Genomic DNA, 18,748 nt, shown 5'->3' on the forward strand with positions numbered 1-18,748 from the left:
CATGCACTGAAATTTAAAATACAGCAGACAAACATTTTGTTCCAGTTAAAATGACTTTGTTGTACATGAAGTAAAGGAAAAGAGGGGTGAAAATGCAATCTGTAAAGTCTAAGAAGCAGAGAACTTCCACAGGTTCCTTTCAGAACTGTTGATTGATGATGATGATGAAGCAAGGGCAGATGCCAGCTGAAGTTGAGAATCCTTATATGCAGATAGCAACAAGCAATTTTACTTTGGTCTTTAAGAAATCAAATCAATAATGCCCATAGACAAAAGAGAAAGTTAACATAGAAAAGTAATTTTCCTCCCCCTTTTTAAATTGGAAAGCAAACAACAAAATGCTGGGGAGCCATCTCTGAGGCAAGATAGCTGCAATACTGCAAGCACTGGTTTTCCTGGTGGTATAGACCTTTTTTTTAAGAAAAAACAAACCAAACAAACATTTTATCAGGTGGAAATGTTACATTTTATTACTAAGTTCCATGTGTGATTGTTTATGGGATCTTTTGGATGATTTTCCATATTTGTATGCAAAAAGAGCCAAGCCCAATGCTCCAACTGCAGAAAGAGCAAAAAGCACATAGAGTGCTATTTCTGCTCTCTGGGATGTCAGTTCCAATCCCAAAAAGCGCACACTGGCAGCTGCTCCTGGAGTGGGCTCTGTTGGTGTCACTGAACGGGAAAACAATGAGAAAGTGTTAGGACAGAGCCTGGGGGACCCGTTCCATGCAGGTGTGGGCACTGCTGCTTCCTGCCTCCACAAGGCTTTCAGCAGTGCTGTCCAGTATTCTGGCAGGAGCCGTAATTCTGGGGAATCAGGGGTTGAACCAATTTCAGCTCAGAGTAAATGCACAGCTGAGGCTGATAGTGTAATTCCTGGTAGTACCGGTGAGTATTCTCATTCCCAAACCCCCACACTAACACTGGTGGCTGTTCATTGTACTGCTCCAGTTGAGAAGACACAAATCACAAAAGAATCGGTATTTCCAAAGCCTTACCCAAAACAAGGATTTGTATAAAGTATTCAAAACTTTTTCTAAACAATCTTGTGGGAGTATTGAATGTGTGCGGTTTGGAAAGCAGCTTGGGCAGTTCTGTTAGAGAAAAGTCTAATGGAATAGCTTTTGCTACATTTTGGAGACAGGTGTGTTAAGGTGCTCTTGCACAAGATTTTGTTGTTAGTCTGGTGTTGCATAGGGAAGTGACATTGATTGGAGTCCTTAAAAATAATATTGCAGAAAATGGTGGTGTCTCTAAAGACCTTAGATTACGGAACTCTTTTAGGATCAGATGCAAACACAAAAGCACCATTTCTGCTGCGTCACTTACCTTCTGGCTCCTGTTCCAGACAGGGATGTGGGCCTGTTGCTGGGTCTGGAAACCCATTGCAGTTTATGATCTGTGAGTAATACTTGGCCGAGGCCTTGGGGCGCCGTGGCAAGGCAGGGTCTGAGAAATTCACGTGGTAGAGCCCAAACTTTTCCTGATACCCCACTGCCCACTCGAAGTTATCCATCAGTGTCCACGCAGTGTAGCCCCGTAAGTCAACGCCGTCGAGTGCAACGGCTGCAGGCAGAGAAGAGAGAAGAGAGAGCAGGTTGGTGGTCACCCCTCAGCCAGCCAGGGCAGGAAGGTGCTCCAGCACATCCACACTTAGCACACAGTGAGGTTATTGCCACTTTGGCCTCATTGGTTTTGTTCTCCCTATTCCCATCTCTTTCCTGTGTTGACTTGGCTCAGCGGCTTTGAGGTAGCTCAGCTGCCAAGTTACAGCCAACAAGCAGCCAGGGTAGTTCACTCAGTGCCCAGGACCGGGCGCTGCTTTTCTCTGCTCCAAAAATCAAAGTTTTTGTTCAAGAAACAAAGGTTTAGGAACAGAGAAGAAAAGCCATCAAAATGCAACCATTGCTTAAACTACTGTATGTGGGGCCTTGCTGCTACAAGGCAGTAAATGAGCACTTCCTGAACACCTGGCTGCCAGTTCCCAGTATGTCAGAAAAGCAAACTGAAAAAGCCCTTTCCTGAAGTTGTTTGACCACTGCTGTAACTGAAACCAGTTTGGGGGTTGGGTTTTTACGGTTTTTTAACAAAGATGCAGTTTTTAGACACAGCAGTAGTCAGACTAGAAGCCAAAATAGGAGTTTATCAGGTAGTAGTACCTTGTCTCACCAGGTGCAGCAAATCAAAGAACCTGCAGGTTACCCCACTAAACCCAGGGTTTGTTCTTCCTTTAGATCATCTTTCCTGGCACAGTTGTGACTATCCATGGGGCAGTTTTTGGTAAACCCAAAGGCTCTTGGTAGTGGATTTGGTAAGCCCATGTGACTGTGTAACTTGCAAGTGTGATGGCAGTGGCCTTTCAGCTCTTCAAAACTTGCTTTACACACATCAGTCTTATGGCAGAGCCACTGCTGCTCTCTAGAGCTTTGGATGACCAGATGTCAATAATCACTCTTACCTTTCAGTGCCTCATTAATGTAGGTCCGATAGTAATGCATTCTCCAAGTGTCATTGAATTGAAAGGCTCCCCTTTCCGAGACCCCATTTTCGGTCACATAAATGGGAGGGTTGTTGTACTCTTCCTTTATCCACCTGAGGATCTTCCTGAATCCAAAGGGTGTCACCTTCAGCCAGCTGGAACCAGAGTTCAGCCAGCTGCGGTCGGTCACTGTGGCTATGCCCCTGTGGAGAAGGACACTGCTCAGGGCCAGTCCCATGTGCCAGGCACCTCCATGCCCAGGGCTGAGGTGCTGCTGGTGCTTACAAGCCTGAAAACCACTTCTCATGCTTTGCTTTACAGTCATACGCTGTGTAAATCAGCTGTGGCTGAGGATGTGATGTTGGTTCCAAACCTTTGTATGCTACAACGCCATTTCTACTTTTCAAGACATAATGCAGTGCTTGAGCACACAAAATTGCCCTTTACACCTATGTGCAGGACTGAAAGACAACCCACTGTCCTAAAGGGCTAAACATTAAGGGGCTGGGGATGTAGCAGCAAAGGGGAAGTTAAAACAATTTCATCTATTCCGTGTGGAAACATGTTGGAAAGCAGACAATTTCACCTCTGTGTGGTCCCACCATTACCTGAATTGTCATTAGAAGCACTAGTAAACTCCTGTTGTTTACCTTTTGAAGCTGAGGAAAGAAACTAGTATATAAATTTAAAATCTTGACTTAGGCATACTTAACCATGAAGTGATTTAGCTATTTAGGGTTTGAACTTACATTTATCCAATGCAGTGGGGGACGTAAATCTGTTAAACAGCAAATGGATCAATATCCATAAACCAGGATAACACAGTTCAAACTGCAGACTGGGGGCAGGAAATATGATAAATATTGTTTATCATCTCATGTCTGTAAAAAAAAGGGCTATTGCTGGACTTTTGTGAAAATAAAAGCACCACAGGTACTGTTTGGATATATTTTTCCTGGTATTGGTTATAACAGCTTAAAACACCTATCTCAGAGCTTTATTTGCTATAAATTTTATACTTGTCAGTTGACCCAGGCTCCAGGTATGGAGATTTTACTTAACCAATAATTTACATTCATCTCTTACCTATCAGAGTCATATGACATAACACCCTTAGGATAGTTTAGGTTGTATGTTAAAACTGTGGTATAATGATTTAGACCAAAGTAGTCATATGTGCCTTTAATTCTTTGTTTTTCACTCTCAGTAAATTCTGGAAGTCTGCAAGAGAAAACAGAGAATACACTTTGCACACACTCCGTGGGTACTGCTGGGATCCCTGGTACCAACACCACAAGCACAAGGAGAGAAAGTGGGAACTGGGAATGGAAAATTAGAATGTAATTGAGAGGGACCAATGAGTTTACTACATAGTTTTAAGAAAAGTTAAACCAATTTACCACAGGCATCAGGTAAAGTACTGTGTCTAATGCAGAGCAGTTACTGTGTCACTGAGCTGACAATTTATTACCCCAAAGATACGTTATATTAGTAAATTTAGTTTGCAAAAGAGGTAAAGACAGGGAATAGGCAAAGCCCCCCTGCCTGGATTGGAACGAAGTGATTTTTAAGGTTCCAACACAAACCATTCTGTGGTTCTATGAAAATGTACACTAGAATTTTTCTGTGAGGATATAATAAGCTTTGGTACAGTAACATTGGAATAGAATCATTGAAATGTATCATTTCTATAAGAAAAGCAGGTTTCAGCACAGTTAGTGAAACAAAAGCAGGCGTGTGCCTGGGCTCTTACCGGGACTTGCTCAGGCCCTGAGCCAGACTTCGTTCCTGAATCCTTCTTTTCATCACTTCATTATAATCACCATTTTTGAAAATGGGATGAGCAAACCACCCTAGAAAAAACTAAACCAGGAAATAAGGGAGGATAAATCATATATCAAAACATGGGATTTAGCCATTCCTCTGTCATGTGCTGCTTTATAGGTGATACCTGAATTTATAACAAACAGGCACATGGAGATATCCAAGGATGGATGCCAATATAACAGGAGTAAATTTAATAAGCTTTTGTCACTGCAACCATATTTTGTCTCATTTCTGTTGCATTCTTGATCGGCCCTCATAAGAGGCTACATACATTTCCATGGAGTGATGCCTCTGCCTCATCCTTTTATTTCAATGAGATGCTGACCTAGGCTCTGGGCACATCCAGCACCTGGAGAGGGGGTGTGACCAGGAGCAGCAGGGAGAGCTATGACCAGGGGTCTCTGTACCTGCAAGAATCGTCTGGCAGCTTCCACATCCTCCTGATTGTGCGGGTTGCGTGGTTCTGCCCAGTCAGAGTTGATGGTGATGGAGATGAGCCCTCCCTGCTTGGCCCGGTAGGTCTCGTTGTAGAGGTGCCAGACCTCTGCATGTGCCTTGATCAGGTTGTGTCCCACCACGTAGGGAGCGCGCCCTGGCCGAACGGAGATGCCTGCAGGGACAGGGACAGCACAGGCAGTGGACAGCACTTCCCAGCCCTCTCATGGCTGCCTCCCAGGTTAACACAACCTCGGGGCACCCAGAACTGCCCCTGGTAAAGGAATGAACATGCAACACCTGGTGCCCCGAGCCCAGCCCTGGGCTGGGATCAGCGCTTGGCACAGGCAGCTGAAGGAGCAGCTGCCATGGGAAGGCTGTGCAAGGAGGACCCTGCATTGCCCCCTCCTCCCTCAGGAGCGGGACATGGGCTGCCAGTCCTGGCAACAGGCTGCTGCTGCCACCATGGAGAGCAGAAAGCTGTGTGTTCAGGTTAGCTCACATCCCCTCCTCTTGGTTCTACCCTGCTGCTGAGCTGTGTCCTCCTCCAGCCCTAACTCTTCTCCACAGTCCCCAGAGGTGGTTTGGAAATGAAGTCTGCTCTGGGCAACAAGTGTAATCTAGAGGCTGCAGAGGAGGGGTGGAGTAGAAGAGTGGAAGAAGGAGGATGGGTCTTGGAGGTGACAGGCAGAGAGAAAGGACCACAGCAATCCCATCTGTCCACACCACAGCATCTTCCTTGTTCTACCTTTGCAAGCCCCAAGCAACTTCTCTGCTGCAGCATAAAACAATTGTGCTGACAGTGCTGTGAAGGCTGTGAGGTTATGCCCAGCAGTCTTACCTGGAGCAGCTGTGCCAACACCATAGCCAAGATATGCAGTGTTGTAGGGTTCATTGAAGGTTATCCAAAATTTCACTTTATCCCCCAGCCTCTGGAAAAGGACCTCAGCATATTCCTTAAACCTCTGAACTATAGTATCATTCTCCCACCCACCGACGTCCTGCAGCGCCTGTGGGAGGTCCCAGTGATAAAGAGTCACCTGTGTGGAAAGACAGCAGGACAAGGGACTCAACCAGTCATTCTTGCAGTAACTCAGACTCATTCATGAACACAAATAAACTGTGCTTTGATCTACAGTTACCTGTTCCTAATGTAGTTTGATGTTGTAGCAATCACTCATGCACTCAGTAAAATACCTTTTTGCCAGTTTCTTTAGGGACTGCCTAATGAAGATGGAACCTTTTACCAAAAACCACCTTGTGACAGCAAGAACTCATCAGTCAAGGACTGCTGCACCTGCACTGACTCTCAGGTGCAATACAATCCACTAGAACACCTGTCTGGGCTGGTGCAGAGGTATGAGGACAGCTCATAGTCACTCAACAGTGCTAAAAGAGCTGATTGATGCAGGGGTGAGGTCACCATCCATTGTATGTGACAAACAACACCGACCAGCGGAGCTTCCTGACTCCCAGGAAAAGAACAAAGTTAGATCTGTCTCTAAGAAAGGCAAGAAGGAAGATCCTGGGAACTATGTTAGTCAGTCTCACCTCAGTGTCTGGAAAGAACCCTGCGTAGGTTCCTGTGGAATCTATTTCCAAGCACATGAGCGATGAGAAGGCAATTGGAAACAGCCAACAATAAGGTTACTGTGGTCTTTCTGGGGAGTAATTTCAACATATCCCTACATTCCAAGTTCCTCTGCTTATTCAATAACCCATGTTTCTTCACAAAATGAAATGAAAAACCATGAAAAACAATTTCTGTGTGGAGAAGGGTATGGACGGAAACACACATGTTGCTCTGAGCATCAGATTTGGGGTTTACTATTTTTTAGTTACCTGAAAGTTACTGGGTTTAGTTACCTGAGGCATAATGTTGGCTGCCAGAAGGGCATCGATCAGCCTTTCGTAGTAGTTCAGTCCCATTTCATTGATGTATCTGGTGGTCCCATCTGGGAGGACACGGGACCAGGAGATTGAAAAACGATAGTGAGACACCTTGAGGCTTTTCAGCATTTCCACATCCTCCTCAATCTTGTGGTAGCTGTCACAAGCTACATCTCCAGTTGCATCATTGCCAATTCTCAAGGGAGTGTGGGAATATTTGTCCCAAATGCTAAGTCCTTTCCCATCTGCTCTCCATCCTCCTTCAATCTGTAATTGAAAATGGGGGAGATATTGTTAGCAAACCCAAATTTATGTCTTGGCCTAGCAAAGAATTCAGCCTGTTATTCTTTGTGGTGCCACACAATGAGTTAACTCTCCACAGATACTTCAGGAGCCCATATCAGTTTCCTGACCTGGTAAGCTGCAGTTGCTACACTCCACCAGAAGTTGTCTGGAAACTCTCCATACAAAAATTCCTCTTCCTTGGGCAGTGGGATGCCGTTATTGCGGATGATTTCTGCATAGTACACAGCAGAGCGCTTTGGCGTTCTTGGCCTGTTGGGGTTGTCAAAATCAATCTGGTGCAATCCAAATTTTGGCTCATAACCATCCACCCATTCAAAGTTATCCATCAGAGACCAAACGTTGTATCCTTTCAGATTAACACCATCTACCTTGTAAGCTGAAAGACCAGAAAATAAATGGAGGAGCATCAGTGGCATAATCACACTTCAAATGAATCCTACAGAATTCACATGCAAGCACATACAGGCTCCTAGTTACATACAGGTGGCGCTGGTCAACTAAGATCATTAAGAGTATCTTCTTGTTGGAGGAAACAAAGCACAACCATGCAAAGGACATAATAAAAACAAGCACTATGCTTATATTGTGTTCAGACTATTTAAAAACTGATATCAATCGCTTTTAAAAAGTACTCTTCAAAGAACTAAAATAACCAGAAATCTAGAGAGGAGACACACAACACCAACAGAACAAAAGAAAATTCTGGTACCTTTTAAAGCTTCATCAATGTATGTTTTGTAGTAAAATATCCTGGCATTGTCATCAACATCCGATTTGGTCTTTACGCCCACTCCATTCTCAATGATATATATTGGGGGGTTTCCATATTCCTCTTTGATCCAGTTCAGTAGCCTCCTCAGACCCCAGGCCACAGCCCGATGGTCACTAAGAGCTGAGGAAGGCCAGGAGCTGTCAACTGTTTTTGAAAGCTCCTGGTCATACTCATAAGAGAAGGGCTTCAGAGGTGTTGTTGAATGGGTTACAATTTTGGAGGAGTACGTGTTGAAGCAGAAGACATCTGCTGTGCCCCGGATGTATTCACGCTCCTCCTCGGTGAAAACCGGCAGGCGCGACGACGGCAGGTTCTGGAGCTCACTCCTGTTCCCAACTTTCCACTTCATGACCTCGGGGTAGTCCCCATTTTTGAAAATTGGGTGTGTGAACCAACCCACCAAAAACTGCAGGTACCTGTCAGCAGCTTCAATGTCCCTGGGGTCGCTTGGTGTCTTCGGCTCAGCCCAGCTAATGAAGGGGCACAGGGCAATGACCCCTGCCTGACTTGCTCTGTATTTGTCATCGTAGGTGTGGTAGGCCCTGGCATGAGCTTTCAGTAAGATGTGGGCAACCCTGTAGGGAGCACTGCCAGGGTCCTTGACACTGGGTGGGAATGTCCCGAGGCCATAGCCCAGCCAGGCAATGATGTTGGGTTCATTGAACGTAATCCAGAACTTCACCCTGTCCCCAAAGGTCCGGAAACAGAAGTCAGCAAAGCTGTCAAACAGGTCAATCAGCTCATCACTCTCCCAGCCACCAATGTCTTGAAGAGCTTGTGGCAGGTCCCAGTGGTAGAGAGTGACAATTGGAGTGATGTTGTTTGCAACCAGTCCATCAATGAGACGGTTGTAGTAGTCAACTCCGTGGCTGTTGATTGAGTTGTTCCTTCCAGTGGGGAAAATTCGAGGCCAGGACAGGGAAAAACGGTAATTCTTTACCCCTAAGGCTCTCAGCAGGTAAATATCTTCCTCTACCTTGTTGTAGCTATCACAAGCTATATCTCCAGTATCATTATTGTTTATATTCCCTGGGACATGGGTGAAGTTATCCCAAATGCTGGGTCCTTTGCCATCGGCATCCCAGCCTCCCTCTATCTGGTAGGCAGAGGAAGACACACCCCATGTAAAATCCTCTGGGAATGTCCCATAAAAGTACATGTCTCTTTCATGAGCAGTCTGGGATGAAAACTTCTGCCAGACAACCTTTGCTTTGGAGGGAACTTCTGATGCTGGTAAATTAGGCAGCTTTGATGGCACAGGTCGGTCAAACACCACTGGTGCAGAAGATCTGCCCAAGGCTTTGGATGGAAAACCATTCTTTTCAATAACACTGGAATAGAAGTAAGCAGATGCCTTGGGAGTCCTTGGTCTGTTGCTATCTTCAAAGTTCACGTGATGCAGCCCAAATTTTAGGCTGTATCCCACTGGGCCCTCAAAGCCATCAAGCAGGGATCGAGCAATGTAGGACCGAACATCAACAGCATCCAGTTTCACCGCTGCCACAGAAACAACGAGACACTGTAATTACCCACCTGAACATTTCCTGAACACAGCTCAGCACAACAGAAGCAGCACAGCCAAGGATATGTGTGACAAGCCAAGCACTTACAAATGGTTTTAAAGGCTAGAAAAACCTCCCAAACAATTAAGAATATCTGGCAGAAAAAGCAGTCAGCACAGTAATAGGAGCTGGTGATATGCTTAGTGATAGAAATGTGTGAGAAAAGAAGTATTACTCAAGAGGTATCTGAGTACAGGACACTTGTGCCACTGGTATCCCTTCCCTGTGTTCTTGTTTTCAAGCAGATTTCATCAGTTTGGATGTATGGTGCACTTTTAGATTTAACACTGTAATTAAAGTGAAACATTGCAGGTATTTAGAGCTTGTCTATATTCCCTGAGCACAGGAGAGCTTCTTTTAGCAGAACAGTGTACCCAATACCAGCAGAGGCAAGTCCAGCATCCCTCCTCACATTGCCTACAAAAAAAAGCACGAAATCTCTCTCATTCAAAAAAAGTTCACTCCCATGTGCAGTCCATCCTCTTTGCTTCTGATGAGGCATAACAGCAATGCTAAATTGTGTTTTCTGTAGCTCTTTCAACACTTCTAGCAGTATGTTGAGATCTACGTCAAGAAGATCAAATGCTGATCTTTGGTACACACTGATCACCAACATATTTAATGCATCATATTTAATGTTTTCCTAACAGTATTGTTTAGTCTATCTAGAGAGCATCAGTCAAATCTCTATTTGAAATCTCAGCTCTCTATGCTTGTCCAGAACTTGCCACTAACACTATTTTTATGTCAAACAATACACATCTTGCAAAGATACAAGCATAACTTGAACATTCTACAAGCATAACTTAAACATTCTCAAAATGATTGAGGTAGAAATTTTATGGAGATATTTTCAGTATGAAGTGCTTGCTGCCAGTTAGATCCGATTAATCGGTACAGGCAGTTCAGCCCCAATTTATGAGATTAATCGGTACAGGCAGTTCAGCCCCAATTTATGAGATGTCTTCATGCAAGAGCCTGCAGGCCAATCATCTCCAGGGGAGCAGGAGTATATAAAAAACCAGTGTTCTCACAGAGGGACTGACCTTAGGGTCCAGGCTACATTAATCCATAAATATGAAAAACGCATTCCAACATCTAAAGAGAATGGAGAGTTCCGTATCTGGACACCAGAGAGGCTTAAGTATATAGAGTCACACTCATTACCTACACAACAGGCAGCTGACATCACATCACTGTGCAAGTGGTGATGTTTTAAAGTTAACCACCATGGAAGGGCTAGAATAACTACTTGCCATGATTAAAAAAAAATAAAATAATGTGATTTCTCCATACCCTTCAGGGCCTCATCGATGTACTGGCGGAAATAATCCACTCGCAGAGTGTCGTTGAGAAGATCCCCGGTGTCTCCTGTTGGCACACCACTCCCTGCTATGTATATTGGGATCTTTGACCCTGTGTATTCCTGGGATACAAACTTCAGCAGCCTTCTTAATCCCCAAGGGACCACATGGATCCAAGAAGAGGCAGCCTGTGGCCAGGAAGGATCTACATGCAAGGAGAAGTTCCCAATGCTCTCGTAGCCTGGTGTGCACATCCCATTAGCCCCGGCACTGACCAGGCGGGAAGTGTAATGGGAAAGGCCAAAGAAATCTGCAGTCCCTTTCACCCAGGACTTCTCCTCCTCCGTAAACACAGGCAGCTGTGCGACTGTTGTGGAGCACTGCTGGTTCACTTCCTGGATCTGAGCCTTCAGCATATCTGGGTAATCACCATTAACAAATATGGGGTGAGCAAACCAGCCAAGCATGAACTGCAGGTACCTCTCAGATGCCCTCACATCCTCGGAGCTGGTTGGAGTCTTGGGTTCAGCCCAGTCCGAGTTCAGCACGAGCCCCACCTTTCCCAGTTGCTGAGAACGGTATTTGCTGTTATACAGGTGCCAGACCTTGGCATGAGCCTTGAGAATTGTGTGAGCAACCTGGGAGCAGAAAGCAGAGGAAAATGTGTCAGACTGCATTGCACAGAAACTCTTAAGCATTGGGTTTATTGCCACGTGAAAATGTCCTCTCCATCCAAAAGAAAACACCTTGACAAAACAATGATAGACAAGGAGTGTAGGAAGTTTTGGAATAAGCAAAAGAATCTAACTATCCATCAACACCAGCTTTCAGAATAGAAAAATGAAGTAATAACACCTAGCCTCTGTTAACTAACCCATTTTTAACAAGTATCGTAGATCCAACAACCGCATTGTTGTCTCAGAGACCACTTTAGGCTTGAACATAGTTAAAGCACAGGACCATCAGAGGAAAACAACCCACCAAGAGTAGCTGCAGGATCCCAATTATTCCTGTGCCCCTACCTTGTAAGATGCTGCTCCCGGGTCAGTGATTCCTGGAGGATGCTCTCCAGTGCCATAGCCAGCGTAGCTGATAACCCAGGGCTCATGGAATGTAATCCAGAGCTTGACTCGATCCCCGAACGTGGAAAAGCAGAAGTCTGCGTAGCTCACAAAAGCATCTATGATACTTTCATTCTGCCAGCCACCAAGAGCCTGCAGAGCTTGGGGCAGGTCCCAGTGGAACAGAGTCACCATGGGCTCAATGTTAGAGTCTAACAACTGGTCAATTAATCGGCTGTAATAATCAACACCCTTGGAATTGATGGTCTCATTGGTGCCAGCAGGGAAAATTCTAGACCAGGATAAAGAAAATTTGTACAGCTGGGGGTGAAGACCCCTAAGCAGGTAAATGTCATAGCTGGTTTTATAGTAGCTGTCACATGCCACGTCTGCTGTTTGGTTCATGTGGACATGGCCCCCATGCCCAAACTGATCCCAGATGCTTTCTCCTTTCCCATCCTCTGCCCAAGCTCCTTCGATGTTAAAGGCACCTGTGGATATGCCCCAGAGGAAACCACTTGGGAAAACATCTTGCAGGAAAGAATCCCTCTCCGATTCAGACTGTTCAGCAAACATTTCCCAGACTGTTTGATAGGAGGACCGAGGGGCAAGAACAGCATCTAGATTTTCCTGCAAAGTATTTGTTTCGCTGGAAGTAGAATAAATAGAAGTTAAAATCTCCAAGGTAGATGCATGTACCATAGAACTTGCAAACATGGAGTATAAAGGAATCATGTGGTTCCCATTCAGGTCACATTAGTCACCTATAGCTACTTTGACATCTGAGCAATCCAACCCTGCTGTCTCCCAGCTGGGACACGAAGGTGGAGGGCAGTGGGGTAACCACAGAACAGCTCTTTGCACATAGAGTCTCATAATTCATTAGTTAGGCCAGAGGTGCCAACAAAATCCTTGCAGTGAGCAGCAATTTCCCTTGCTACAACTGCTTCATGAGTTTCCATAGGATAAGCTAAAACTAGTCAATCCTGCTACTGTAATCCTTAGCATCTCCCTGCACAATGAGATCTCCCACGTTTCCATAAGCTCAGTTGGCTTCTCCCCTAGGAAAGCCTCTATTGGATTTGTTTATTTATAACCACTTTGCTCTTGAAAAAAGCAGAAGGCTTGAAATATGTACTTGTAATTATTGGCTTGAAGGTGCAATTTGGGTAACCAAGGATGAGAGAGTAGAGAGGATTACATTATAGGATTAGTAGCAGGATAGAGGATTGCAAGTAATTGGAAGAGACTGGCTCAGCAGAAAGACAGCCCTTTGCAGCCCCTTCAGCAAATAGCAGCAGACTTTACCACTAAAATGTCTTGTCTCTCCCTGCACATAGGTTTCTAGAGGATGCTGTTTATTACTGTACATTTTTGTAGTGTTATACAGTATTACGGTATTTGATTGTAGTACCTCAAAACCTCAGAAAAGTAGTCCAAGAAATCATTAACATCACACCCAACCATACGTGCTTCTTCTTTATTAATAGCTGAAAACAAACAAATGGTAAGTGAGGGGTGTAGCCATAACTTAGAAGCCATGGACTTCATGACCCTGTTTGTGCAATTACACCTTGAGAAACAAGGTGCACTTCATAACTAATAGCTATTTTTCTCAGGTCAAATGTATTGAGTTTTTAATTAAACTTACAAATGCATATTAAAAAATTATCATAGTATCATAGAATCACTTAGGTTGGAAAATACCTCTAAGATCATCAAGTCCAACTGATAACCCAGCACTGCCAAACAACACTAAACCATGTCCCTAAGTGCCACATCTATGTTTCTTTTAAAGCCCTATGGGGATGGTGACTCCAGAATTGCCAACCATGCCAATCCAACACGAAACCATGTCCCCAAGTGACACATCTGCATGTGTTTTAAGTTCCTACAGGGGATGGTGACTCCCCCACTTTCCTGGGCAGCCTGTAACAGTGCTTGACAACCCTTTCAGTGAAGAAATTTTTCCTAATATCCAACCTAAACCTCTCCCACTGCAACTTGAGGCTGATGAAAATGACGAAAAGATTTGGGGAAGATTTCCTGCTTCTGCTCCCTCAACATTCACCATCCACCCTTAGTTTTCCAATAAGGCTATAAAAAACCATAAAGTTATTTTATCTAATAGCAGCAGCCTAGATTGGATGATTTGGAATTTCCGCCATAAGTTATCATGCAGATTTTAAACAAAAAACTCTCCTCCTTGAAACATCACTCACCTGTGACAATGGCAGCTGCTGGTATGAAAGGATTCTCTTCCACGGAAGCACAATCAAGGACCTTTAGACTAAAAACCAAGATGTCTTTGTCCTTCCAGACACTCTGCAAAACCAGAAATCAGGGAGCAGTATGAAGAGAAGCATCAGCCATCTAGTAAAACCACGTTCTTGGCATTTTTTGCATTTTACATGGGCAGCTCCTTATCCTGCTACCCAGATGCTGGAAGACTCTGTGCTTATGGATTTTAAGAATGCAAAAAACTATCAGAGGTTAATTTATGTAATAATAGGTACCAGCCTACAGCATCACTGATGTTGGTGCTGCCATGAGATCTAATCCGTTAATAAACTCACCCTCAGCAACATTTCTAGCACTGCCTCTGCTGATGAGGAATGTGAAGTTTGGTAGCACCGTTGTAGAGCCCATGCTAGAGTTTAATAATACCTTTCAGCGTACAGGTATTAGTCTAACAGCCTATCAAACACTTAGCATGCGAGAGAGAAGGTTTTTCAGTCCTGGACAAAAGAATTCTGCCATTCCAGTTGTTAATGCAGCAATAATAAGCATTGACCAAGATGATCCTTTCCAGCACTTTCCATCAACTGTTTTTAAGTCAGAGTAACAACAGAGAAATGAGCACTTTGCAGCTGCTTCCTAGTGTAGCTCACAGAAAGTCAGAACTGTTTAGACATGCATCACAGCACATGAAATTCTGCTCCTATTTATGTTCTGTTGTTTGCTGCTATAATTCTAATGCTGCGCATAACATTACCTGGAATTCACTCAATTTCTTGTAGAAATCTGTTTCATTTCCACAATGGTACTGAAGGCTAAGAGACACAAAGTCTACTGAATCCTGGAAACAAGAAAAAGAAAAGAATCATGCTGGAGGAAAATGGGGTTTTTTTCTGAAGTATTACATTAAAAATACATAAAACTGTGTAAGGTTTGATAAAGACATATTTCTGGAGTAAGAAGCCATACAGCTGCATGGGAGCCCTGGACAATATAATGAGCCCAAACTGGATGCTGTATGGGAAGATGTGTTTTGCGTGTCTCTTACTAAACAAAGAAGAAGTTAAACTAAATTAAATTCTATTTTATGAATTTAATATTAATGATTTACAGTTAATTTTTTAATTAGTAAGATTATGTTTATGATTAATCAGAGAAACCTTTTTAACTATGTGGTTCAGGTAGGCTTTATCAATAACCCTTGGTTGAAAGTCCACTTCAGAAATCTTTAATCATTCCATATCACAAGGGTTTTCCCACTAGAAGTCAACAACCTTAAAGGAACAGACTGCATTCTCTTATTAAACCAGCTGATGAAGTTGGAAGAAAACTGATAAGATTTGAGTTTGTTTTTCAGTCCAAGGTTCAATTCTAGTTTCATCAGCTCATCTAAAACAACTTCTTTGCTCTCTCTACAAACCACACCTTGCTGAAATCCTTGCAATGTCACAGCTACAACGTTGCTTGACCTGGTTCTAAGGTTTGAAGGATTAAGCAAAAAACCCCACAGTGTCATCTGTGCACTGTATCCTACATCAACATCCTCTGGGTGAGGACAGCTATGAACAGGGAGCTGGATCTTTAAGAAAGGATGTCATTGCCTTTGCAGAGATTATATTCTCCTCGTGTTGTGCCATCTCTGTGAAACTGCATCACTTTTAGCACAGCTCAGACTGGGATTTAACAAAATCAGCAGATCTTTTAAATAGCAGCTAATTAAGATAAAGTATTGATATATTTGGTGGTGCATTAAGTACACCTGCAAAGAAAATGGTAACAGGTACACTTTTTGGAGACGCCTTGTCATTTAGCAAGTATATTGCTAAAATTGTCAATTATGAGAACAAATTTGTCTCCATGTAGCTTAATCAGTGCCTACCAGCCAGGAAAGGATGCTGAAACAATTTTTAAATCAGCAGGTTTCACATAATCAGACTAATCCAATAATTAAAGCTTACCAAACTGTTAACTGATCAACCTGCTAAAATCTTATTTAACTTGCAACAAGTCATTTGATCCCATACATAAAAACAAAGCTAAATCAAGGCAAATTTATATAATTTTGGAAATATTTCCTCAAGGTGTCACCTGAAGAGAAACTGAAAGCAATTCTGATGGAGTCATGTCTTGGACAGTGCTTATTTCCAAAGCAATGGACAGCTTTCCACCTTGAGAGAGAAAGAGGCAGTCTGCTAGTAACATATTAAGGACAAATAAAATTTCAGTTTACTGAAGTTATTTTAAAACCAGTTTTAAATTGTTGAAGCTGTGGAACATCAGACAGTGCTCCAGGTAGTTGATTTCAGAATACCCATTGTGGTTTCAATGGAGAGCTGAAGAAGGTAGAAATTCAAAGGCACCATTCAAATTTTCATGCCTTTGTGATGGTTCTACAGTTTTTAAATTTTTTTAATCCATTCTATACTGAATGCTTCTGAGATGCTGGGTGGCAGGAACTTGGAGGGACAGGAGATGCAGGAGGGAAGATGGGCAACTTCCAAGGACTATCACCAGATAGTGTGAACTGTACAACAAAGTATTCCTGACAAATGCAAGAATTAAAAATTTGGGAAAAGAAATGGTAACTCAGCCAGCTCTACTGGTTGTCTGTCTGGGACAGAAAAATTCCAAGGCCAAAGAAGGCAGACCCAAGGTGACAGCTGCTTGGAAAATCCCAGGTACCCATCATGGAAGAGGTGAAATTCTGTTGCTCTGTGTAACACCAGTAGATTTGGGATTTAATTACTGTAAACCCCAGGCTCTGCAACAAGGAAAGTCAAACAAAGGACACTGCAGACTTCCTCACAGTTATTATCGCATAGGAGACTTCCTGTGCCTTGTTTTTTCACACTTTCAGGTACATTTCAGAAAGGTTTTAGTCCTTCCTCTGCAGGTCAGAAAAAGGTACACAAAAATATCTACGCAGAGACTGCATGTAGCAGTTGCCATTTAATTCCATCATGAAATATTAATGAGTCATATTGAAAAACCCCTCTCCCTGCTCTCCTTACCCGCTGGTGAGATCATCTCATGGAGAGTAGTGTAAAATCCTTCATGAGCAGCAGCCACAGCCTGGACTTGTTCCTGGGGGTCATTGTAGGGCAGGCTTTGAAGGACCTCTGGCAGATCACTGAAGGAGAGCCATGCATCCACCAGGTCCCCAAAGGCATGGAAGCTGAACTCTGCATACTCCACAAAAAGCTTGTTAAAAGCCCTGCCATTCCTCCCGCTGGCCTGCGCGGCCACGGCGCCGGGCACTCGCCCCTTGTGCAGAACCAGCACGGCTCTGAGGCCTGCAGCAGCCAGGGCCTCCAGCAGCTGCCGGTAGCACCACACCTGGGCTCCATCCGCCTTCACGGCGCTCCCCTCGGGAAGAAGGCGAGCCCACGGCAGGAGGACTTTGTAGTGCGTCACCCCGAGCTCACGGAGCGGGGAGAAGTACCGGGCCAGCTCGGAAGCCACAAGGTCTGGCTGGCACTGTGCTGCAGCCATGCCAGGGCCCTGCTGGTCCTTGGGCAGGACCTGGTCCTGCAGACCCAATCTCGCTGCCAGCTCACTGGGTAGAGGCCCAGCAATGGTGATAAAATTCCGAGCAAATTCCCCATCTATCCCAAGGCTGAGAGACGCCAAGAGAAAGATGACTGTCTTACAAATCAGGTCCATTTCTGAACCTGGCTTCAGAAACAGTTATTCCACACTACTTATACTCTAGCAGAAGTAATATTTAACTGAAATTATCTGCTGCACAGATAAGGTTCCCTGAACTAGCTGACATGGGAATAACAGACCAGGACTTCCAATCAGTAGATAAACAGGCAAATGGATGAACACAAAAAACACTCTCACTCAGAGAAAGGTAATGTGAAAACATTTTCTGAGATGCTCACGTTTCCCTTTAGGCTTAAATATCAGTTGACATTTGCTAATATTGCCTTCCATTTAGAGGAAGATGAAATAAGGAGATAAACTTTCCTTCTCCTTTTGGCCTTTTTCAGCTTTAGAAGAATCCCAGCACAGCTCTGGGTGCAAAAAACAACCATAGCAGAGTTATCTGCATGGCTGGGGCTGGGTCCACGGCTTAGGGCATGGAGGGCAGCAGGAGGCACGTTTGCTCTCTAATTCCTGGGTGGATAAAGGAAATCTGAGATGTGGTACCTCACCCAGCTGGAAAAGTGACTCTTAGGTGAATTCAGGCAGCAGCAACAGTGTGCTTCCTCCTACCTAATAACATCCCAGGAATCTGAGTCTCATTTCTTTGCTTTCCAAAGCACTCCCTCCTTCAGCCCTGAAAACACTGCTCTCCTGGCTGGGTGGACACATTCAGGTGACCCAACTGCTGCAGGGCAGAGGTAACTCAGCTCTTCTACATTTCAATACAGCAAAACTGAGGAGCTGAGAACATTTTTAAATCAACTAAACACAAAATCCTACATACCTACAGTGAAATGGTGGGTCCATCTCAGAGTTCATTTCCTTTAATAACCAGAATTTTGTCTAAAGTGTACCTGGAATCATCTGGGCAAGTTCTTGCTGTCAAGCAATACTGATCTTTAAGTTACAGCAGAAAACATCTCTCAACATTTGCTGTTACTCAAACCTTATACAGAGATTGTAATTTGTGTACTTTGATGTTACTTCATTCCCAGATGATTTTTTTTTCAGGAAGCTCTAAACAGCTCGCCGTAACATTGTGCTGACTGCTCCGAACAAGTTCCTTTCACTCTGATGTCTGAATAGCAAGTCTGAACAGCAACCTTAGGGCACCACCTGGTGCTTACTTTTCAGTACAGCTGCATTAACACAGAGAAAACCCCTCTCAGCCTACAGAACTGGGGAAAGAAGCAGAAAAAATACTTTCTCCTACATGAAGTGTA

At 44.0% G+C, this 18,748-nt stretch overlaps 1 protein-coding gene across 1 annotated transcript; it reads right to left on the reverse strand.

Annotated features, from left to right (window-relative positions):
• Positions 1-460: 460 nt before the first annotated feature.
• Positions 461-17,537, reverse strand: LCT (lactase; the record flags this gene model as incomplete). The annotated part of the gene is made up of 17 exons (XM_082285602.1): positions 461-672; positions 1,330-1,566; positions 2,459-2,682; positions 3,566-3,700; positions 4,233-4,342; positions 4,714-4,916; positions 5,583-5,781; positions 6,608-6,898; positions 7,045-7,313; positions 7,647-9,206; positions 10,568-11,213; positions 11,598-12,285; positions 13,051-13,126; positions 13,859-13,961; positions 14,632-14,715; positions 15,963-16,042; positions 16,886-17,537. The coding sequence occupies 17 exons, from the start codon at positions 17,535-17,537 to the stop codon at positions 461-463; spliced, it is 5,769 nt and encodes a 1,922-aa protein (XP_082141728.1).
• Positions 17,538-18,748: the final 1,211 nt, after the last annotated feature.

Source organism: Coloeus monedula (assembly GCF_965178545.1).
Source record: "Coloeus monedula genome assembly, chromosome: 7".
NCBI classification, from domain to species: domain Eukaryota; kingdom Metazoa; phylum Chordata; class Aves; order Passeriformes; family Corvidae; genus Coloeus; species Coloeus monedula.